The 24,028-nt window shown below is 43.7% G+C and overlaps 1 protein-coding gene across 11 annotated transcripts in view; it reads left to right on the top strand.

Moving 5' to 3' along the window:
• The window catches only part of RABGAP1 (RAB GTPase activating protein 1), a 159,803-nt gene that overhangs the window by 130,195 nt on the left and 5,580 nt on the right, over positions 1-24,028 (top strand). For all 11 annotated transcript variants that reach the window (XR_004681217.1, XM_035015842.1, XM_035015844.1 and 8 more), the window contains 6 exons: positions 285-326; positions 562-690; positions 12,711-12,803; positions 13,460-13,570; positions 22,412-22,516; positions 23,356-23,439. Coding sequence is in view for 10 of the 11 variants with exons in the window: in XM_035015842.1 (XP_034871733.1) it covers positions 285-326; positions 562-690; positions 12,711-12,803; positions 13,460-13,570; positions 22,412-22,516; positions 23,356-23,439 (564 nt within the window). In the remaining variant the exon portion in view is untranslated. The remainder of the gene's footprint in view (positions 1-284; positions 327-561; positions 691-12,710; positions 12,804-13,459; positions 13,571-22,411; positions 22,517-23,355; positions 23,440-24,028) is intronic.

Raw genomic sequence — 24,028 nt, 5'->3', positions numbered from 1 at the left:
GGTCAGATGCTTTGGTTGGGAAGCATAGAATACTTTGGAAAAGCATTCTTTCTTGTTGATTGTGAGACTAGGGCTAAAAAAGTCTAGAAGAATGGGAGACTGGGTCTATTTTAAGCTGTTTTTCAGTAGCAGATCTGTAATTATTATTTTCCAAGATATTTTCAAGATACTCCATTTCTTTACTTAGTTTTTATACTTTAAAATTGTGGGGCATTCTGGGGACAGACAGCTGACTGGTCCAGATGTAATCACTGAAAATCTTCTTTTTGTGTTTTCTCTTTTAGGGAATAAGTGTGATTTTTAATGTCGCCCTTGGATTATTAAAGGTACACATTTATTTGTAAATTGAGTGACATCCCCTGTCCAGCGCTCGAAGTATGTTGGTCTTGATCTCCTAAGCAGCCACCGTGCGGTAGCCGTGGCCGTCTCAGTGACTCAGGCCCTGGCTAAGAAGTATCTTCTGGGGATTGTAAAGGTGCTGGTGTTTTAAAATGCTTCTTGTGCATCTTCATAGCAAAGAACTTTTCCTATACATGGTTGTGTTTTCTTTCTTTCTTCAAGACTTCTAAGGATGACTTGCTGTTGACAGACTTTGAAGGTGCCTTGAAGTTCTTCAGGGTTCAGCTTCCTAAGAGATACCGCTCAGAAGAAAATGCAAAAAAACTAATGGAATTAGCTTGCAGCATGAAGGTAAAATAATATTTGCATTAATTTAGATTCTTTAGTTTAGTTGATGTCTCATTATTCCTGATCAAACTATGAAATTTATAATACATTAATAATAATGATGTTTGTATTGTATATTTTTTTCCAGATATTTTCTTACATATTATATACCCTATGCATTAAATCTCATTGTTCAAATCCCAGCCTTTGGACTCTAGGGAAGGTATTCTTCTCATTTTGAAGACCCAGGAAACAAAAAGAGGCTGTAGTTCCTAGCGTCATACAGCTAAGCAGTGGCAGGACTCAGGTTTCATGATTCCCACTGTGTTCTTTAACTTTACATAGTTGTGGTTATGGTCAGAAATTCCCTCAAATGAAACTAATAATTAATGAGGGAAACTCATTTTTATCACTTTCAATGGTATTTATGATTTGTATAATTTTTTAAGGTAAAAAAAAAAAATGTAGCATCTCCTTGTATTCACTTTGTAATGTGAGTAGGAGAAACTTCGGTATCTGCTAACCAGAGCATGGACTTGGAATCAGAGAGATCTGAATTCAAAGTTACTTTACCTATTTAAGGCACAATTTCCTCATATGTAAAATAATAGTGGACCTCCGGTTCTGGTTATATGTCAGACTAAGCTAACTCAGGCTGCCCTTCTTTTTTTTTTTTTTTTAAGATTTTATTTATTTATTTATTTGACAGAGAGAGAGAGCACAAGTGGGCAGAGTGGCAGGCAGAAGGAGAGGGAGAAGCAGGCTCTCCGATGAGCAGGGAGCCCGATGCGGGGTTTGATCAGGACCCTGGGATCATGACCTGAGCCAAAGGCAGCCGCTTAACCGACTGAGCCACCCAGGCACCCCCCAGGCTGCCCTTCTTTAAACACTTGGAGGTAGCAAATACCTGGATGAACTTGAAAGAAAAAAGAGAAATCCCAGGTACCTAAATCACAGTAGCTCAAAGCTAGTGTGTGTGAAGTGGTAAAACAACATCTCAGGGGAATATGGAAGGAACCTTAGGTGTAGGTATGAGGGTTTTAATGCTCATGAAGCCATATAATATAAAAATGGGCCTTCAGGAGGTAGCTGAACCTGGAATCTCTATGTAAAGTTAGGACCTTGGAATGCCTGCCCTCTTTGTGAAAGGGGGAAGGAAGTACTAAAACTACCTACCTATTAAGCTTGAGAAACAATAGAAATCCTAATATAAATTAAATCAAGGATTTGAAAAAGAAATAGAGCCTCTAGTTAGTGAAATAATTATTAAAGTTATTGTTCAGCTTAAAATGTTACATACCTCACAAATACTCTGGATAAGATTTGATGATCTTTTCCCATGTGCCAGGTACTGTGGTTAAGTGCTGTCATGTGTGAGGATTAACTACACTGTGTACAGTGCTTACCATGATGCCTGGTAATTAGTAGGCATTCAAGAAATGATGGCTCTTACCGTGGTTATTCCCTCTCTGGTTTTTCTTTTTTCTTTCTTTTTTTTTTTTAAGATTTTATTTATTTATTTGAGAAAGAGAGAGCACAAGCAGGGGAAGAGGGAGAGGCAGGCTCCCCGCCGAGCAAGGAGATCCTGGGATCATGACCTGAGCCAAAAGCCGACGCTTAACCAACTGAGCCACCCAGGCGCCCCCTGGTTTTTCAAGCAGATATCAAATGCACACTTTTTAGAAACATTTTCAGATGGTGGGTTTGTGCACAGAGCACAGAATCAGGTGAACTCTGAGGTTCTCTGAGTCATTCTTTCCACTTCAGCCTGGTTCACACAAGAGGAGGCCTCTTAGTTGCTGATTTCTTCCCTTCCAAAATCTCCTTTTTTAGTGTCCCATCTTAAGTTCCTGGAACTTGGCTGCTCAGGCCAAAACCCTTGCTTATTCTCCATACCTCTTTCTCTCTCACACCACATCTTGGTCCTCCATCCCAGCCCTGTTTTCACAGTACACCCGGAATCTGATTGCTTTGGCCCCTTCTCACTAACACCCTAGTGTAACCATCACTGTCACTTGTCTTCTGGAATGTTCCAGTGGACTCCATGCCTTCCCATTTCTGCAGTGGTTTTCTTTTTTTTTAAGATTTATTAACTTGAGAGAGAGAGCAGTGGGGAGAGGCAGAGGGAGAGAGAGAAGCAGACTCCCCACTGAGCACGGAGCCCAGTGACCGTGCTGGGCTTGATCCCAGGACCCTGAGATCATGACCTAAGCTGAAACCAAGAGTCAGATGCTCAACGGACTGAGTCACCCAGGCGCCCCAATGGTTTTCTTTTTTAATTCCATCTCTCCCTTACTTAAAACTCTAATGGCTTCTTATCTCAGAATGAAACTCAAGAGTTTTTGCTTTGGCCTACAAGGTGCCGTACCGTCTGACCTCTGACCATCTCTCTGATTTTACCTCCTCCTCTTTTTCCCCCTTACACCTTCCACTTCAGACAACCTGGCCTTCTTGCTGTTCTCAAACATGCTGAGCATGTTCACTCCTCAGGCCCCTTCACTGGCTGGTCTCTCCACCCATCGTGTTCTTCTCGATGTCCACGTGGTGTCATGGTCACCTCATTGAGTCTTAAGCTCAGATATCATGCCATCAGAGGCCTTCTCTAATTACCTTGTCTAAAGTAGCAGCTCCCTCAACACTTTACACCCTGATCTCTTTACCCTGTCTTATTTTCCTCCTATCACTTACTGTTACTTAACATTATCTTATGTTTATTTGATTATTGTCTGCCTGCCCCCTCCCCAAACTAAGCCTGCAGCAGAGAGAACTTGATCTCATTTATTGTCAGATCCCCAGCATAAGAACAGGACTTGACATATAAAAATTAGTTGAATGAGTGAATTAAATGAATATGCTGCTGAGTTTCTACCAAGTGTTGTCTTATGAAGAGTTGGAGAGTTAACGTGGCTTTGGGGAAGGCTTAAAATAGCTTCCAGCTGAAGGTTTTACCTTTTGGGTTTTTAGTAGCTTGAAACACTTTAATAATATATGGATCCTTTATTTCCATAGTCCAGGTTGGAGGTGTCTAATATCTTTTTTTTTTTTTTTTTTGCCTGTGCTTTCAAGGAGTTAAGGTAGACCAGGCTGCACAGCACACATATTTTGTGCTTAGATACATAATTCCTTCTGGCCCTGGAGAACTCTGCATGGCTGGGGTACACTTTGGATGATTCCCCCTACTTGCATATGGTTTCGGGTGAGAAAGTAATTTTTCTTAAAATTGATTCACGGTGTGGAAAGCCTGCATATTGAGAAGGACATGAGAATGAAATTGTTCTGCTAAAAGGCGGGATGCAGTGTAGTTAGTGATGGTTACTTGTACTCTGGTAGGTATATTAATGCCAAAAATTATTAAGAGAAATATAGGCAGTAGTTGAGCCAATTATTGGCAAAGAACCTCAGGCACAGTGATAATTTGCTAGCTCAAAAATAAGGAAACTCATCAGCAGGCTCAGTCATGAGCCCTGCATTATGTGGACTGCATCATGTGGGAGTGCCTCCGTCAGCAGGAAAGGACAAACGATCATCTGTGGGTTTGGAACCCCCTCTGGACATGGAGAAGGGGATTCTTGCTTTATGAATGGCTTGGAAACTAGCTTTTGAACTTTCTGGTGTAGAATTTAGAAAAGAAACATTGGCTTTGTAACTCATTGAAATCCCATTCCATTATTTTTTAATTTCTTAAATATTGTGGCTTGGTTTTCTCAGTTGTACTTCCTGACTAGGGTGGGAATTAGGAATACTTTGCCTCACATGCCAGTTGAGGAAACAGTTACCTACTTTTGTTGCTGTTGTGTTTTAACAGTTTGATGTTGTAATTTCCGGTATTTGTGTAGTTTTTATGGATATCTCCTTTCTTCCCTTCAGTTCCCTGTGAGGTGTGCAGGGCAAGTCACGTGTGGCACCTGAGGCTTATAGAAGTTAAGTGACTTACCCACTGGACCTAGCTGGGCAGTGATGGGGGCCCTTGTGGAATTCAGGCCTTCTGGCTCCACATTCCCAGAGCCTTCCACAACATTGTGTGGCCTCTTAACTGCAGAATTGCAGTAGGAATTAAGTCAGGTGTGGCAATATCTGAAATGGCCACCAGGCGGGGGTGTTGCTCAAAAAGGTCTGTATTCCTCTCTGCCTGTGTGTCTTCCTTTTCTCTATAAATCTTTGTGTCAATCTTTAATTTCTCTTTCTGCCTCTTTCTTAATTTCTCTCTTTTCAGTCCTTTTACTTCTCCCCTTCTCGCTGTTGCTCCTTACTTTTATTATGGAACTGAAATATTTTGTTTACTTTTTAAAGAGTCTTAGATCCTCTGCTCTTAATCTCAAATTTAACAGCATACATCAGAATTCATTGAGCTGTCCATTGAGTTGCTCTCCCTTTATGGGTCATTGTCTTGAGATAGAAAGATCGTTTCCACTTCTGATAGAAGATCTAAAAGGAATTTCACTTTTTTTTTTTTAAGATTTTCTTTTTAAGTAATCTCTACAGCCAACGTGGGGCTCAAACCCACAACCCCACGATCAGAAGTCCCATGCTCCACCAAATGAACCAGCCAGGCACCCCAGGAATTTCACTTTAAATAGATTGTTCCAGGAGATCATCAGTGGTCCTAGGAGCTCCATAACTCTTTCATACTCATAACTGGGCTATGCATTGTATTTAAAGGGAGAAAATGGGTAAAAATTAATTCGTAGGTCTTAAATTTTTTTGATTCAAGAAATATGAGAGCAACTGGTTTTTTGAGATGTTTGAGAGAAGTCAGATATGTAAGGCTAGTTCAGAAGAAGTAGGAGCCATAACAGAGATGGCCGGTGGGTTTCTTAGAACAAACCTGAGTTTGAAAACTTGACCCTTTCACTCTGGAATCCTATCTGAGGTGAAATGGATCTTCTGAACCATTGATTGCATCATTGGGATGTGTTATTTCAAACTTAAAGTGAATGTGCAAGACTTCAAACTACCTATAGAAAAAGATATTACAGAAACCAAATAGCAGTGTCTCCAAACTAATGTAATCCTAACCATTTGGTCTTTGGAGAAACAGAAAACCCTGGCATTTGGAAATATTTGCCTTTGGGGGATATTTTTATTCAGGAGCTAAAAGTAGTATTAGTTTGAACTTCATTCTCTGCTCAGATCATTTGTATATTAGTGTATGTTAGGATTTTAAGCTCTATGATTGCAGTGCCTTCATCAGTGTTGCTTCTTAATGTGTTCACAGAATCTTGCGTAGTGTCTGCACATAGTGACTCAATCCTTACAGTGATCATGAGGTCATTTTACAGATGCATATACTGAAGCTTAGAGAATTGAAGAAAACTCTCGAAAGGTGTAAAGTTAAGAAGTGATGGAGCTGGGGTTAGATCCCAGGAATTTCAGACTCTAAAGTCAGTGCTTACCATCAGTGTGCCATTCTGGAAAGGAGGGATTGAATGAGTGGGACAGGGGCTCCTTGTATTTTTGGTGATGTTTGTCTTGTAATGGCGGGTAAGCTCAGTCTCTGTCAGTTTAGCTCAGTTGTAGCAAAGTTTAGCTAAGTTCAGTTTTCCTTATGACTAGATCAGGCTATAGTTTTACCTCTGTGCTTGTTTTCTACCTTTTAGATTGAATTTCATGAAACTTCTGAGTGAGAGCTCGTTTTCTCTGTAGTGAACTCTAAATTTTGCTGGTTGTCACAAGGGGAGCAGTGCCCGCTACCTTCTTATTTTATTTTAATAAGCTGGTCTCTCTTGGTTCTTATCTGTGTTTGGGTTTTCTGCTACTAATTTGCTACTTGCATTTTAGAAAAATACTCAGATGTTAGAACCAGAATGCCTAATTCTATTAAGTGATCTTTGAGGGAGTTTGAGCCTGAACTATTTGAACAAATTAAATAAAAGGGCTCAGAAATTAAATAGGATGTTGATTTGTTTCAAGTGGTTATGAGTGCAGGCCTTGGAGTCCCACGGACCTTGGCTCTCATCCTGGCTCTGCCTCTGCTCTGTGACCCAAGGTAGGTTAACACGGCAGGGTTGTAGAGAGAGAAGTCAGATGATGCCTTTAAAATAGCCGATGTTCTACTGATGACCATTATTATCATCATCATCCATGCTCATTTGGCCTGCCCTGTTTGACCTCCTCTGCCCAGACATCTACTTTCCTTAAGTCCATTCACAGCAACAGACAGTTGTAGATTTTCTTACGTGCCAAGAACTGTGCTCAGTGTTGAACATACTACAGAGATGGATGAGAAACAGTTATCCCCGATTTGTGTTCTTGTGCTGCTCTTGCCACCTAATGGACTGGGTCCTTGGCTTTTGACATGTCACTTTATCTATCTAGGTCTCAATTCCCCATCAGTAAAGTGAGGTGATCTCAGTTGTTTGGGGGATTAAATAAAATAGTAGGTGTAGAGGTATCTTACTATCTTGAAAGTCCAATGTAAATCTCAGGTTTTTAAATCAGTAACTAAAAAGTGAAGTCCCTGCCATTAGCATTCTAGAAAAGGAAGATGGATTTGTGTCAGATTTCTTTATTTAGCAGTGAGGACTTTGGGTTCAAGATCTCCTTAGTGTACCAGACATCTTCATACCCACCCACTCACCTGCACAGTATACTTCACCCCTGCCATGTAGAGCTACTAATAACATTCAACCTCGCGCCTTTCCTGGACTACCTGTGACTCTAGCCCAGTGGGGATTCCCACCTGCAACAGGTTCTTAAGCCAAACTTGTAAATCAGCTCCCATTTCCTCTCCACAGCCTATTTCCTGCTCTCCGGTGTTAAATAGACTTATTTAAATGGCTCATTGCTTGCAGAACATGTTCAGAGGGTAACTCTGTCTCTGAGTCAGGACAAGAATGTAGATATTAATAATAACACATAATAACTACCCTTTTAATTAAAAAGACCTCATGTGCTAGGCTCTCTTCTGAGCTCTTGATATGTTTTATATCATGTGATCCTCCTAACAGTAGTCCTCATAGGACTGTTGGAATTTTCTCAGACGAGGAACCTGAGGCTGAGGTAAGGCAGCTCACCCTCAGTGACGGAGTGAGTCAGTGGCAGAACCAGAGCTCAGGCCTGGGTTTGTCCACCTACAAAGCCCAAGCTCTCCGTGACAGACTGTTCCACTTCCCCCGACCCATGTCAGTGGCCACTCTCTCACTTTATCAGATCAGGTACCAGCTCTCCTGGGGCAGGTAGCACATGTTTTAAGAGAGAGCATTATCCAATTCCTGTGACAGAGAAAGAGGTGTTTGGGATTAAATACGTACTTCTACCAAAATATCAAACTGGCATGGTCCAAGTCTCCACCTTCGCTCTGATTCAGGATTTCTTAACTTGGGACTTGTGGGTGGCCTCTGGGAGCTCATGAGTCCTCTAAAATGGTATGCAGAATGCTTTACTGCTGGTGTAGGGTTGAGGCAGAGTTGGCTTCTGTGCTCTGTTTTTTTTTAAGATTTTATTTATTTGAGACAGAGCGCAAGAGTGTGCAGGTGCACAAGGCAGGAGGAGGAGCAGAGGCAGAGGGAGAAGCAGACTCCCTGCTGAAGCAGGGAGCCCGACACGGGGCTCAATCCCAGGACCCTGGGATCAGGACCTGAGCCGAAGGCAGACGCTCAACCAGACTAAGCCACCCAGGCGCCCTGGCTTCTGTGCTCTTTTACAGGAACAGTGCTTTCATGGGAACCACGGCTTTCAGGAGACTTTCAAAATAGTACTGTCTCGGGGCGCCTGGGTGGCTCAGTTGGTTAAGCGACTGCCTTCGGCTCAGGTCATGATCCTGGAGTCCCGGGATCGAGTCCCGCGTCGGGCTCCCTGCTCAGCGGGGAGTCTGCTTCTCCCTCTGACCCTCCTCCCTCTCATGCTCTCTGTCTCTCATTCTCTCTGTCTCAAATAGATAGATAAAATCTTTAAAAAAAAAAAATAGTACTGTCTCTAACAGTGTTAAGAAACAATGTACTAATTGCAGTGGGACATAAAATTGGTTTTATCTAAATTACAAACATAGTCTTATCCCAGGAAATTATATTAGAGTTTTTCCCCCCTGAAAGTACATTCAAACAGAACAAATTTCAAAACTAAGCTTCTTTGAGGGCAAAAATATCTGTGTATGTGGAGCTGTGGCTTTCCCAGCCTTCTGATAGGAGTCCACTAATAGTGGGTATGCTTCAGAGCTCTGGGGCTGAGTCCATAGCTGCCCTGCTTCCTGAATTCAATTAAAATGTTATTGGGATAAGTAAGAGATCAAATGAACCTTAGACTTTTAAGAGTGGGGACTTTGTTCATTGAGCATTTTCATGCTTGCGGTCTATGAGGCATTAGGAATTTTATAGTAAATAAAAATCCCTACCTTTATGGAGCTTGCATATTGTGTTCTGTATACATCTTTGTATCACTAATGCCTCACAAGGAACACTGCTCAACTGTTGGATAAATAAATGTCCTGCTGCATCCTTATTAGGTTAAAAGGAAGGCCATTGGCTTTGATTTGTTCAGCATCTGATTATTGAGTCCCAATTATGTTCCAGGCATTGAGCTAGGTACAGGAGATATGGGGTAAGCAAAACAAGATGTGGCCTGTTTCCCAGTGGGAAGACAAGACAAGTAAGCACATAAATAATCGTGAACTTGGACAGGTGCCATGAAGGAATTGACTTGATGTTATGAGAATATATAATGAAGACCTGGCCTGATAGGGGGAAGAAGTTGCCGGGGAAGGGTACACTAAAGTGACGTTAGAGCTCAGATCTGAAAGGTGAATAGGAGTGAACCAAGTGCGGGGTTGTCCAGGCAGGGGACCAGGCTTGCACTGTATGTTCACTGTGGTTGCCATTTCTGTTCAGAAGATAGGTTGATGCAAAGAAGAGGGGGTCCTTTCTCATTACTTTAACAAGCATTTGTGGGCACTCTCTTTGTGCATGGGCAGGGGATGACGAGTGAGATAGTTCTGACCTGGGGAACGCACTGATAATGGGACAGACAGGCTGAGAGGTGCTGGTTTCTCTGGGGTGCAGCCTAATAAGGAGGCTGGAATTGTGGCTTTTGCAGCTGGTACCTCTTGGTTCCCCATTTGGGTATCAGGCATCTGCCTTTTCATGGGGTCCATTCCTCAGAGGAAGCCTGAACTAGTTGGCTCTGGTATATAGCCGCCCATGCTCCGAAAGTGAGGATCAGGTGTGAACCCATTATAAGCTGTGTTGGTTTTATTTCTCTTTTGTCTGTGGTGGGGGTGGGGTGAAGGGTAAGGGGGTAAGAGAGGGGGAGACCAGGAACAAGTGAGGATGAGAAATGGGAAAGCAAGCCAGAGCTGGTGAAGTCAGAACTCTGGACCAGTGAGGAAGGTGGTGGCGGTCTGTTTGTATCAGTCCTAAGGGGTGACCCCTGAGGACTGACTCAGAAGCACAGGTGGGGACCACTATCTAGAGAAGTGAGCAAGAAGAGCCCTGTCTTAGAGAAGTCTAGAATAATTAAGAGAATTATTGTTAAACAAGCATTTATTTTGTTTCTTTTTTAAAAGATCTTATTTATTTGAGAGAGAGAGAACAAGCAAAAGAGAGAACGTGAGCAGGGGAGGGGCAGAGGGAGAGGGAGAAGCAAACTCCCTACTGAGCAGGGAACCCTATGTGGGGCTCGATCCCAGGACCCTGGGATCATGACCTGAGCTGAAGGCAGATGCTTTAACCAACTGAGCCACCCAAGTGCCCCTATTTTGTTCAATTAATTATAAAAATAAATCGTACTCAAGGCACAAAATTTGGAGAATGTGGGAAGTACATAAAGAAATGCCTCTATCTTATCATGAAAATGTCAGAACCAAAATGAGATAGCATGAGTAAAGGATCTTGTATCTCTCAGGTACCCAGTGTATAATAATGCTGTTACAGGGCTGAGGCAGAGTCAACCCTTTGGCTCGGAGAATGAGGCATTTATCTTAAGGGATAAGGAAATGTAGAAGAAATTATTTTGTAATTAGCTTTTTATAATGTATGTTTATGGGGAAAAAATGTTAGCTCTTCCTTACTCCAGCATGAGAATGAGAAGTTAAAGAATCCTGCAGATTTATGAGAATGTTTTGTAGGATGTAGGGTCAACTCTTTTTTTTTTTTTTTTTAATCAAGCACTGGGGGGCCTCCTAACCACTGTGCTCCCTTGTCAGTTATCCAGACTGGGCGCAGAGAACTCTGGGAGGGAGTGTTTGCTTGCCCACAGGCCTCATTTATTGTCTGTTCCTCTACTATTGATCTGTTTGGATTGTTTATAAATTTACTGATCACACCAGTGTTTTACTTAGGTGCTTTCTTTGTGAATCACTTATGTACACAAACATTTACCCCAGCATTGTCCTTCAACCACAGAGGATCTGGCTTTAAAGATGTCACTGTCCAGCTCGTGGCCTCACCCCAAGTGTTTAATGGGCATCTCGCTAAAGATGGCAGCCAGGGCATAGGGTTATGTTCCTGGCTGCCTGCCCACAGGCAGTAGCCAGACTCCAGGAATAAGCTCTGATTGAGGCAGACCTGTAAACATCTGACAAGGGCAGTGTCCAGAGAGTCAGTGGGAGGAAACAGGCAGCTCCAGTGAGATGGAAAGGGAATCCTGGAACAAGAGACTGGAGATGCTGCACACTGGGGCTGTCCTGTCCCCTTTCGAGGTCTCTGTTTCTTTGCCTGTAAGATAAGGAAGTTAGACTAGCACAGCTCTGAGATTCCTAATTACCCAGAGCTGGGGGCGCTGAAAGTCAGATTTGTGAGCCAGCCATGCCGTGCTGATTATGTTAAAGTCTTGGGAGGGAGTGAGTGTTGGCTTTATAATCAGTCATTACATTGCACATACTGATTTTAGCACTTCTCTATTTCTTATATTTCAAAGTATTTAAAGGTGTAATTTAAAAAATACCAAAGGGAATGGGTTAGTGGTTTAGAGGAAGGAATCAAAAGAGTAAGAGTTGCATCTTGAAGGGATGCCTTTGGTTATGTTTAGATTGAAGGAAAAAAGAGGCTAGCCTGTAAGCGGGTGGGGGCGGGTTGGGGACTGTTTAGGTAGAAGGAGAGACAAGAGAATAAAGAGAGATGATTTCCTGGACGGGAGAAGGGTCCTTTGGTCATGTTAAAGAATGAAAGGCAGGAATTTTGAAGTCTAGTTGGGGAGAGTTAGGACCCACTGGATGGAGTGAAAAAGAAACTACTAGTGACTTTCAAGAGAGTACTTTCTATAGAGTAGTCAGAGCAAAAGGTTGATTTAGAGAGGTTAAAGAGGCCATGAAGCACTGGAAGTGGAATGTATACACCTGTGGTTTGCCATGGCTGCTAAGAAGCAGCTTGAGAGCAAGAGGACAGTAGTTGGGAGGGGCAGAAGAGCAGCTAAGTAGAATGGTCAGTGGAATGGTGTTTTGTTTTGTTTTTAAAGATTTTATTTATTTGAGAGAGCGAGAATGAGAGAGAGAGCACATGAGAGGGGGGAGGGTCAGAGGGAGAAGCAGACTCCCCGCCGAGCAGGGAGCCCGATGCGGGACTCGATCCCGGGACTCCAGGATCGTGACCTGAGCCGAAGGCAGTCGCCCAACCGACTGAGCCACCCAGGCGCCCTGCAATGGTGGTTTTAAGGGCAGAGAGAATTGTGTCTGTTTGATAGCAGCACAGAAGGAGCTAGTAGGGAGGGAAGGTGATCAGTGTAGGGTAGTGTGGTGAGTGCAGCTTGGGCTTTGCATGGAGTTTAGCTGCCTGGGCTCCACTCCCATATCTGCCAGTCCTTAACTGAGTGACCTTGGTCAGATTACATAACCTCCTTAAGCCTCCAGTAAGTTGCCTATAAAATGAGGATGGTAATACCGTATCTTGTCGAGGTATCCTGAGGTCACAGATTGAAAGCACCTTGCAGCAGTGCTGGTGTATGCAAAATAAAATGGTGGAGGAAGAGGGTGATGATTAGGGACAACAGGACTCAGAGCTCAGGTTGGAGGGGCTACACCACTTCCATAGTGACTGAAGATGCCCAGGTCAGCGCAGGCCCTGAGACAGCTACCACTTTCTGATACTTTTTAATTTGTGCTGTGGTTTATCCTACAGATTAGTCAGAAGAAGTTGAAAAAATATGAAAAAGAGTATCACACCATGAGGGAACAGCAGGCCCAACAAGAAGACCCTATCGAGCGATTTGAGGTTCGTTTGCTTATGGCCTGGGTCGATGTGAAGAGCTTTCATTTCAGCCTTTCATTTCCTGTAATCGTGCCTGTAACTGGCTTTGCTGAGTTCTTTTAAATTTAAATTCAGATCCACTGTTTCTAGGTTCAAGTTTCAGTTTGAATTTGCAAATGAGAAAGTAAGATCTATGGTGCTTTAGATTTTTTTTTTTTTTTTTTTTTTTTGAGACAGAGAGAATGAGAGAGAGAGAGCACATGAGAGGGGGGAGGGTCAGAGGGAGAAGCAGGCTCCTTGCTGAGCAGGGAGCCCGATGCGGGACTCGATCCAGGGACTCCAGGATCATGACCTGAGCCGAAGGCAGTCGCTTAACCAACTGAGCCACCCAAGCGCCCAGATCTATGGTGCTTTAAACCAGCTGCCTAGATTGTCACAGTTCAGTAGCCTTTCATCACGGTTAATCAGAAGTAGCTGCTTGACAAGGTCACTGGGACCAGTTAAGTATTTCTCATTGGAGATGGAAAAGAAGAAATTGTTGCTTGCTAGCATTTTAGGACCAGCCACTCCTCCCATGATTTCCATAGGACTCAGAAATGAGTTTTGAGGGTTAACCCTGAGAAGTTGTCATTGCCATCTGATTTTTACATGTCTGTAACTAGTTTCTTTCTACCCTTCAGCGGGAGAACCGGCGTCTACAAGAAGCTAACATGAGGTTGGAACAGGAAAACGATGACTTAGCCCATGAGCTGGTGACCAGCAAGATTGCGCTGCGGAAGGACCTGGATAACGTGAGTCTGACGTGGCCAAAGGGATGGATTATTTTGAAACTCTCAGCTTCTCCCTTTATCAAGTCCAGTCCTTGAATTGTAGTGTCTCTTGTCCTAGTGTGTCACCTGTGAAGTGTCCCTCTTGCAGAACCACTTGCTCGTGTCACTCTAGCTTCCCTCCTTTCCTTCAGGGGTTTTCCTGTAAGCCCTCCCTCCCACACTCTTCTCTTGTTACACAGGCCGTCCCTGAACTCCTTGTCCACCAGTGTTTGATGACAGGCTTTTTGACTAATTCTTATGTTCCGACAATTGACAGTAGCATTTAATCATTATCCTTTACTTACCTTCCCTAAGAAGAGATTCTGTTATCCTGCATATTAGGCGCTTGTTGAATAAGCATTGCTAATTGTCAGTGCTTCAGCAGCTTGTGGTTTCACCAGTAAGTTCAGTTGGCAGATGTTCTTTCTTTGCTTCTCCTAATCTTAAAAAGTTCAAGATGATGGCTTTCCTGGCAGGATATTTGTCCATTTTCTATACTACAAGCCTCCCTTTGAAAAAGTGTGGTCTTTCATTCATCGTTTAGGTCAGAAGTTGGCAAACTTTTTCTCTGAAGGGATGGATAGTAAATATTTTAGGCTTTGTGGGCCATATGGTCTCTGTTGCAACATCAAACTCTGCCATCGGCACAGAAGTAGCCGTAGACAATAAGTAAAGGAATGAGCATGGCTGTGTTCCAATAAAACTTTATTTACGAGAATAGGTAGAGGCTGGATTTGGCACATGGACTGTAGTTTGCCAACATCTGACTCATATTTCCCTGTGAGGCTCCTAAGATTACTGTTCTGTTCATTGGTTTCCTAAGGTTCTAGAGAGAGGCTCTCTGTTAAGGGTTTACAGGGGACTTGCATGATGTGTTGAACCCCGTAAGATCTATGAACTTCACAAGGTCCTTGACATCCACCAAATGTGTATGAAAATACTGTGTTCTGTATTTCTTTGAAAGTCTGTACTTCAATTAGATTCTCAAAGTGGCTCACACATCAGATGAAGAGAGAGCAAGATGGTGGTATCTACCAGTTTTTATTTTCTTTAGAAATAGAGTTGTAGAGTAAACAGTTTTGAGCAGACCTGTTTTTTTTTTTTTTAAGATTTATTTATTTATTTGAAAAAAAAAAGATGTATTTATTTGAGATGGAAAGTGCGGGGGCGGGGGGGATTGGAGGAAGGGCAGAGGGAGAGGGAAGGAGAGCGACCCTGAGATTACAACCTGAGCCAAAACCAAGAGTTGGATGCTTAACCGACTGCACCACCCAGGCACTCCAAATAGACCTGTATTCTAGTACCACTCTCCATTCAAGTAGAGCAAAAAGTGGGAAGGTGGAGTATCAGCTGCGTCCCATGGTACAGGGAGAGCGCCATGACTATAGTGAATATGAAAAGCACCGCCAAACACAGCCAGCCCAGGCAGTGTTCCTTCCTCTTGCTTGTCAGCTACACATGGCTGCAGGTGACTGGGAAGGCTGCTTTTTCCAGTTTCGGGGAGGGGGGGGAGGCAGTTTCGAGGTCATTAACCCTCAGTAACCGGAACCTGGAGCCCTGACTGCTTCATGGTTTAACACAGTCTGGCCCTTAGGTTTGAGTCCCCACCTTCTGGTGCAGATTCCTGGCCTGCCCTGTTCTTTGTAGGAGCGCTGGAGGAATGGTCCCCTCCTTGTTGAGGCCTTTCTGCCCAGCGCGTGGAGGGAGGCGGCTGGCGCTGAGCAGCATCTACTGAAGCCAGGCCACAGCGCGCACCTAAGGTGCCCCACAGCAGCTGGACATCATGCAGGAAGGAGGTGGAAAAGACAAAAGAAAATGGGTCCTGGATAGGAGCTTTGTGTTCAAAAAAATTGTATGAAGAGGCAACTTGAGCTAAGATCCCGGGCGGATTGTTTAGTTTGAGCTGCTGCATGGTCACCTGCCAGGCCCAGCCATCACACTGATGTTCCCCTGTTGAAGGTGGGCACAGACTTCTTGTGTTCTTGAAGTCTGCTCCTAAATGGTATAAACCTTTTTTCAAGTTGTCTTATCCTGAGACGGTAAAGAGCTAGGTTCTTTAACATTCCTGATACCAGGAGTGAGAAATAGTCAGAATAATGTGAACTCCCATTTCCTGATGATCTGTGTGACCAGCACTGTGATAAGCACTTTGCTGACATCTAGTATCTCTTACCCTTGCTTCAGCCTCGTGAGGAGAGTTACATGAGCCCCACTGATAGATGAGGATTTTTGTAACAGTCGTGAAACTTGAGATTCAGAGAGAGATGGAGGCGCCGTGGAGAAAGCAGAGCCAGGAATCTAACCCAGGCCCATCTGATTGGAATGCCCCAGACTTGTCTACAATGCCACGCTATCTTCAAAATAAATATGGAACAAGAAGCTACGATTTGGTGTAATAACTACATCAAAAACATATATAGTGACACATAACAAGCAAATGTTTCCTAAGCACTTACCAAGTTCTAGGCATTGCTCTAAGTGCTTTTGTCCTCAAAACAACCCATGTTGTGTCAGGGATACACTATGATCCCCGCTTTACTGATGAGGCATAGTGTGACATTTCAGATTGAAACCCAAATGGCCTGACACCAGAGGTCACACTCCTAACTTGGCTCAAAGGAGCAGGGCTCCTACTGCCCTTAGGGCTCAGGAACTTCAAACTGGGGTTCCCTCCTCCAGCCGGCTACTACAGTGCTGAGAAGACAGACCTTCCCCACACTGGACGTGGAGTCCCTTGCCAAGTCTGTCTTCTCTTGTTCTTCAGAATCATCACTGAAAATCAGCTAGGTTCTGAAGTGAGGGGCATGGGGTCCTCTCACCCCCTTTTTTGGTTTGTTTTCAGCCTTCAGGGACTCAGGTTTTTTGGGGGTTTTTTTGAGAGAGAGCACATGAGTAGGGGGAGGGACAGAGGGAGAGGGACAAGTAGACTCCCTGCTGCAGGGCTCGATCCCAGGACCCGGAGATGATGACCTGAGCCACCAAGCTGCCCCCTCAGTCAGGTTTTTGAAAGAAATTCATTATTTTTAGCTTTTCCTTTTTTGCATCCCAGAGTAAAACTCTGGCGTATGCCTTACCAGGTTTCCAGAACACTCTTTGAATTTTCAGTTGATGTTTTATGTCACTTTTGTTACAGGAGAAATTGCTAGTTAGCCACGGAGTCCCCAGGTGAGCCCAGCCATGCTGTCTCCTCTATGAAACGGGAGTCCTGCCCAGACCTAACATTGCACAGGGCCAGCAGGACCATACCTGAGTCCCCTCTGGCACACTGTCTACACTGAGTGTAATCAAAGTGAGGGAAACACTCAGGAGCCCACCTGCCAAGATTTACAGTCTGGCTACACTGCACGCTAGATCTGTGACCTTGAGCAGCTTGCAAACCTTTACTGAATGAATTACTTTGGCTTCTTTATAAAAAATCGATTGTATGGATGCTCTCCTCAATTCCATACCTGCTCCATTGATCTATATGTGTATCCTCATGCTAACACCATAGTCTTAATTACTACAGCTTTACAATCTGAAAATCAGGTCATGGAGTCCTCTAACTTCATTGTTCTTTTTAAAAAATAGTTTGGCTGTTCTGTCATTTACATTTCCACATAAGCACTAGGATCAGTTTGTCAGCTTCTAGAAATAAAAGACTCTGGGGTTTTGAGTGGGGTGGCATTGAACCTGTAAATCAGCTTGGGGAGAGTTATCATCTGAATAATAATTGGACTTTCCAACCCATGAATAGGTTATAATTTTCATTTATTTGTGTCTTTTTCAATTTCAGCATTGTTTTTTAGTTCTCAGTTAACAAAGCTTGCACATTTTTTAATTTATTGTAAAGGATCTTGTTTTCCTAACGGCGTTTTCAAATTGTTTATTGCTAGTCTCTAGAAAGAAAATTGATTACATGACCTTCTGTCCTATGACCCCACTGAATTCACTTACAATTCTAGTAGCTTTTTTGTTTACTATTTAGGATTTTCCATGTACACGATCATTTCATCTCTGAATAAAGACAGTTTACTTTCTTTCAAGTCTTTATGCCTTTTTCTTTTCCTTGCCTTCTTGCACCGACCAGGATCTTCAGAACAATGTTGAATGGAAAGAGTGGGCATCATTGCTTTGTTCCAGGCATCACCTGGAGGGTTTTCATAGATCAGGTTGAGGAAGTTCTCCTTTCTTCCTGTTTGTTGAGTTTTTGTCATGAATGGGTGTTGAATTTTGTCAGATGCTAGGCATCTGTTGAGATGATTATTTGCTATTTCTCCTAATTCTGTGACTATGGTGATGTAATTTTCAGTGTAAACCAACTTTTGCATCCGTAGGAAACTTGGGGTTTCTTTTTTTTTCCTTAAGATTTTTAATTAAACTTTTTGTGTTCAAGGGGAAGTATTTGTCTGGAGTTTCCATAATGTTTTGTCTTGTTTTGGTATCAGGGTAATGATGGCCTTCAAAATGAACTGGGAAGTGTCCCCTCCTGTTTTCTTAAGGAATTTGTGTAGGATTATTCCTTGATTAAATCTTTGATTCCCTAGTAATGCCATGTGGGCCTGGACTTTTCTTAGGAAATTATTTAATTATGAATTCGGTTTATTTCCAGATAATGAAAATTTTCTAATTCTTGTGTCTATTTTTATAATTGTGTCTTTCCGATAACTTAATCATTTTAGTTGGCAAAGGTGTTGATAAAAGTCATTGTTATTTCCTTACTCTTTTAATGTTTATAGGATCTGTTGAGATGTCTTTCATTCCTGGTAAGAGTAATTTGTGTCTTTTCTCCTTTTTCCTTAATCTGACTAGGAATTTATCAGGTGTGTTGGTTTCTTCAAAACCCAGTTTTTGGTTTGATTTTATTCTCTCTTTGTTTTGTTTCATTGATTTCTGCTTTTCGTTATTTTTTCCTAACTTCATTTTTGATTTAATTTGCTCCTTTTCCTAGCTGATCTTTTTTTTTTTTTTTTAAGATTATGTATTTTAGAGAGAAGAGAAAGAGCCAGCACACACGCAGGGGGAGGGGCAGAAGGAGAGAGGGAGAATCTCAAGCAGACTCCCCACTGAGCGTAGAGTCTGGGCTAGACTCAGGACTCGATCCCATGATCCTGAGATCATGACCTAAACTGAAATTAAGAGTTCAACACTTAACCGACTGAGCCACCCAGGCACCCCTGCTCTTTTTCTAGCTAGTCTTTTTAGTTCTAGACCCTGTTTTTCTAAAATAAGCATTTAAAGTTATAAATCTCCCTGAAGCACTCTTTCAGCTGCATCCCACACATTCTGATATGTTTTTATTTTCATTCAGTTCTTACTATTTTTTCTTTGACCTGTGAATTGATTAGTAGTGTATTGTTTAATTTTCAACTATTAGGGATTTTTCCCAGAAATCAATCTTCCTCCCTCCCTCCCTTCCTTCCTTTTTCTTTCTTTTTTTTTAGATTTCATTTATCTATTTGAGAAAGCAAGAACAAGCAGAGGGGAGGGTCAGAGGGAGCAGGACCCAGGGCCCAATCCCAGGACCTCGAGATCACAACCTGAGCCAAAGCCTAACTGACTGAGCCATCCAGGCACCCCTCCCAGAAATTTTTCTGTTGTTAATTTCTAATTTAATTCAGTTATGATCAGAGTACATATCCTTTCTGATTTTAATCTTTTTAAAATATATTTATGCTTATTTTAGGGCCTACCTTGTGGTCTATTTGGGTGCATGTCCCACATGTCCATTTGCAAGTGGAAAATGTGTGTGTTTTGTTGTTGTGGGTGCAATGTTCTATAAATGTCAGTTTGGTCAAGTTGGTTGAGTTTTTTTTTTTAAAGATTTTATTTCAGAGAAAGAGCACTAGATGGGGGAGGGTCAGAGGGAGAAGCAGACTCCCCGCTGAGCAGGGAGCCTGATGTGGAACTCAGTCCCAGGACCCTGGGATCATGACCTGAGCCAAAGGCAGATGCTTAACTGACTGAGCCACTCAGGCACCCGAGTATTATTGATTATTGAAATCTTCCATGAACATACTGGTTTTCCCTCTCTACTTGTTCTATCACTTACTGAGAGGACAGTGAGGAAGTCTCTGACTGTGCATTTATTTCACCTTTCAATTATGTTAGTTTTTGTTTCCTATAATTTGAACTTATACATTTCAGATTATTACACCTTCTCAATGGAGCAAGTCTTTTATTATGAAATGTCCCTCTTTGTCCCTAGTAATACTCTGCTCTGAAATCTACTTTGATATTAATAGTCACTCCAACTTTCATGGTATTGCCTGGTATACATCCTTTTCCATCCTTTGACCTTTAATATATCTGTGTCTTTATATTTAAAACTGTTTTTTGTAGCCAGAGTATAGTTGGGTCTTGCTTATTTTACTCAGTCTGATAATCTCCTCCTTTTAATTGGAATGTTTAGACCAGTTACATTTAATGTAATTACTTATATAGTAGATTTAAGTCTACCACCTTATTTATTCTCTGTTGCATTTGCTTTTTCTTTCTTCTTTTCTGCCTCCTTTGGTTTGAAGATTTTTTTTTTTTTAAGATTTTATTTATTTATTTGTCAGAGAGCACAAGCAGGGGGTACAGCAGACAGAGGGAGAAGCAGACAGAGGGAGAAGCAGGCTCCCCGCTGAGCAAGGAGCACGATGCGGGACTTGATCCCAGGACCCTGAGATCATGACCTGAGCCAAAGGCAGCTGCTTAACCAACTGAGCCACCCAGGCATCCCTAAAGATTTTTTTTTTTTAAGTAATCTCTACACCCAACATGGGGCTTGAAATCACAGCCCTGAGATCAAGAGTTTACACTCTTCTGACTGAGCCAGGCAGGCACCCCTCTGTCTTCTTTGGTTTAATTGGATATTTCCATGTTTTCGGTTTATCTCCTCTGTTGCCATATTAGCTATTCCAGAGCTCTCCTATCTCCAGGCCTCTGTCCCCCAGCTCCCAACCACCTCAGCATCCCTGGTCCCTTAACTCTGCCTCCTTGACCTTTTGAGACATGCTCTGTTTGGAACCCTTCACCCTCCTTCTTGGTCCAGAATGTGCCTCTAGGTAGAAACCCAGGGTAGATAGTGGGACTCATCTTGTCTTCTTTCTCCCAGGAACCACAGTTCTGCATGTATTGTTTTCAGTGTCTGAAAACAGTTTCATACACTTTGTCCAGTTTTTTGTTTACAGTGGGAGGGTAAATCTGGTCCCTGTTAGTCCTTCATGACAAAAAGTGGAAGTCTGGATTTGTCTTTATTATCTCCAGATGCTCCCTCTTCATATGCTCGTGCAGAGAGAGTGCAGGGAGTGTGGTACCCTGAGGGGACGCTGGTTAGGCAGTCCAGTAGCTTCTGTGCACCTCCCTTTCACACAGCGTTGAGAGTCATCAGCTCTTTGAGAGGTGGCACAAACACTGGGCTTAATGTCACGCCACCTGATTGCAGATTATAGCTCTGCTATGTGCGTTGTGAGAACTTGAGGGGAACAAGGGTGGGCAGGGGAGACTTGACTTCAAAGACCCAGTTCATAACCTGGCTGTTTCACACTTCTCAGAATCACTACCATGGTAGTGGTGCTGAGTGACTGAGTGAACATTTGTGTGTCTCCAGGCTCCAGAGCACTGCTCAGAAAATGGTAATGGAGTCCAGGGGAGAGAGGAGAAAGGTAACAGGTTGCTCCACAGATTGAAGTAAAACGAATCTGTAACAGGACTTAGTTCTCCTTACTAGTTATTTTCTCTGTTGTTTGGTTCTCATTTCCTTTCACTGATAATTGGGTTTGAGCTAGAGAAGGAGCTGACAGGCCACAGCCCAGACAGGACAGGCCTGAACTCTAAGACCCCACTTAACTGCATACATGTGCAGCTTGCCGTAATTAATGGCCTTTTGAGGTTGTGTTATCAAGCCATTCTCAGTTCTCCATGTGAGGCCCCAGCCCTACAGCTCCTGTTCCTCCCAAAGAAGATACTTCAGAGCAAGTGTGGTGTGGTAGAAAGTGCAGGGGCTCCGTGACACCTCTTCAGCTAGGTGACATCAGAAACGCCATTTAATTTCAGGGAATCCACCTCCATTCGTTGTTAAAAAGGGGGCTGTGTATAAGGAGCCAGCAAAGACCCTCTATATCTGGTGCTGTGGGACTAGGAGCTTCTCTCCCATTTCTGTGGCTGCCCTCTGACACGCTCATCTTTGGTTATCCTTGGAATGTCCAGTGTCAGGGACTCCTGCGCCAGGCACAGGTGTCATTTTCACTTAGACCCACAGATCTACCCACCAGACCTTTGCATGTTTTCAAAAAGAACTGGAGTGGAGGGGGGCATTTCAGATCACGGGTCAGCGAGTGCCAGGAAAGAGGCATCCTCCTTTATCAAGTGATGAGAATGAGATGTAGACCTTGTTTGAGGAAGCAGAGGAAATACTGAGAGTCTCAGGGAAGAAAACCAGGATTTATTATTACTATTAGTGATCATGACTGCTACCTTTTATTGAGTGTTTACCATCTGCTAGGTGCTGTGCTGTGCTGAGTCCTTCGTGTGCCTTATCCCTCAGATGACAAGCCCGAAGCTCAGAAAGATTCTCAGTGACTTGTCCAAGTGGCACATGGTCAGAGAACGATGGGGGTTGAGCCCAGGCTGTCTTATGCCAAAGACTGAGCTCCTAACCACTGTCCCGCACAATGTCTGTGCAAAAGACTGGGCCAGGCACTTCTGCATCAGTCTAGTGTCTGTGTGACCTCTGGCATAACTTTCCCCTCTCTGGCTCACTTTCCCTGTCACGTTAAAAAGGGATTGTCCTGAGCAATTCAAATCCCATCCGGTTCTCAATTCTTGTTCTGTGATGGCATCTCTTACATGTTTCAGGCTGAAGAGAAGGCAGATGCACTCAATAAGGAGCTGCTTATGACCAAACAGAAGTTGATTGATGCTGAAGAAGAGAAAAGACGGCTGGAAGACGAGTCCGCTCAGGTAAGGGGAGCGCTGCCCCGCCACATGCCTCCGTGTCTTGTCAGGGCCTGAGAGTCACGAGTCCAGCTGGAGGCTTCCTGTTGGCACTGGGGGACCACAGACAGCTGGCTTCAGTTTCTCTCCGAAGGCTTTTTTCTATTTACTGTGTAAAGCATAATAGTTATTAATAATTAGAGCATAGGTGGAGACACTGGGGCAAAGCCCATCCTTCCTTGGGACAAGAGAAATTCCTGTGTGTCAGCAACTGAATGTAACCAGAGGAGAGTTAGCATTTCTGCAGAAGAAAAGCAGACATCTTATAGTGTCTGGCTCTTCCTCTACCTGTCCACTGGCACCACCGCCCTCCCCCAAAGAGCAGACTCTGGAAGGCCTGTCTTGAGCCAGCTCTCCACAATCACTTGGGGCCACAGGATGCTGCACAGCCTGCAGGAAGCTCCTCTTGCCCCCATGGTTCTCTGTAATGGTGACACTCTCTGGTCTCTGGCAGGACTGCCTGAGGTGAGAGACGACAAGGCACTGTCTCTGTACGGAAGACACAGCAGTCCTCTGATGAGCTTTAATCTGTTGGGTCTGTGCTGCCTCCTCAGCTTAGGTTCACAGGCAGGGAGGAACCTTAGCCAAAGCCCCACTCCAAAATGGGGTTTGAGCTTTTGGGGAGTTTTGACTTTTCTCTCCCTTTCCTGGCATCAAGACCAGGTAGGTGAAGTACAGCCCTTCCAGAGTAGTCAAAAAGTCGGTAATTTTGGGAAGCCCAGAACGAGGCAGTTAGTACCAGAGCTTTATATTTTCCTTAAAACATTCACTTTTCCTTTTTTTTTTTGTTTTTTTAACGTATATAGTTAAAAGAAATGTGTCGTCGGGAACTTGACAAAGCAGAATCTGAGATTAGAAAAAACAGTTCTATCATTGGTGACTACAAGCAGGTGAGTCTGAGCACCCTGTGAGTGGGCCATGTATTCTGGAAGCCCTGCTTGTCTGGCTAAATGCGTCCCCTCCACACCCGCCTGCCGCCTGCACCGACCGGTGACTTCACTGGGCAAGTGACCTCACTGTTCCTCAGCGCTGACACAGGAGAAATGACCACTGTCCCAGAGAACTGTCGTGAGGATTCCGCAAGATCAGGTCTGTAGAGAGCCAGGCATAGTGCCCAGCATTTATAAACAGGCATTTAAGAAATGAAAGCCACCCTGCCCTTGCGGCCTCGTGTTCACGTGTGGTCACATGCTGTGGAACCACTTCTCTCCCTGGCGGGTTGAGTTTTAAGAACATAACTAAACTGGTCCTGTTCTTTCCTAAACTCGGATCTCGTGCTGACTCGAGAGTCTGTCAAGTGTCTGTAAACCGTCGGCCGTTGAGTGTGGCGCTGACGGATTCCTCACATCCTAGGCCGGTGGATGCGGAGGTGGCACAGCCCGTCCTCCTGCCCGTCCTCCTGCCCCGTCCTCCTGCCTGACCTCCTGCCCGTCCTCCTGCCCCGTCCTCCTGCCCGACCTCCTGCCCCGTCCTCCTGCC

Source organism: Mirounga leonina, unplaced genomic scaffold (assembly GCF_011800145.1).
Source record: "Mirounga leonina isolate KUSES-001 unplaced genomic scaffold, KU_Mleo_1.0 Mir_170, whole genome shotgun sequence".
Lineage (NCBI taxonomy): Eukaryota > Metazoa > Chordata > Mammalia > Carnivora > Phocidae > Mirounga > Mirounga leonina.
This window is presented reverse-complemented; position numbering and strand designations above follow the sequence as displayed.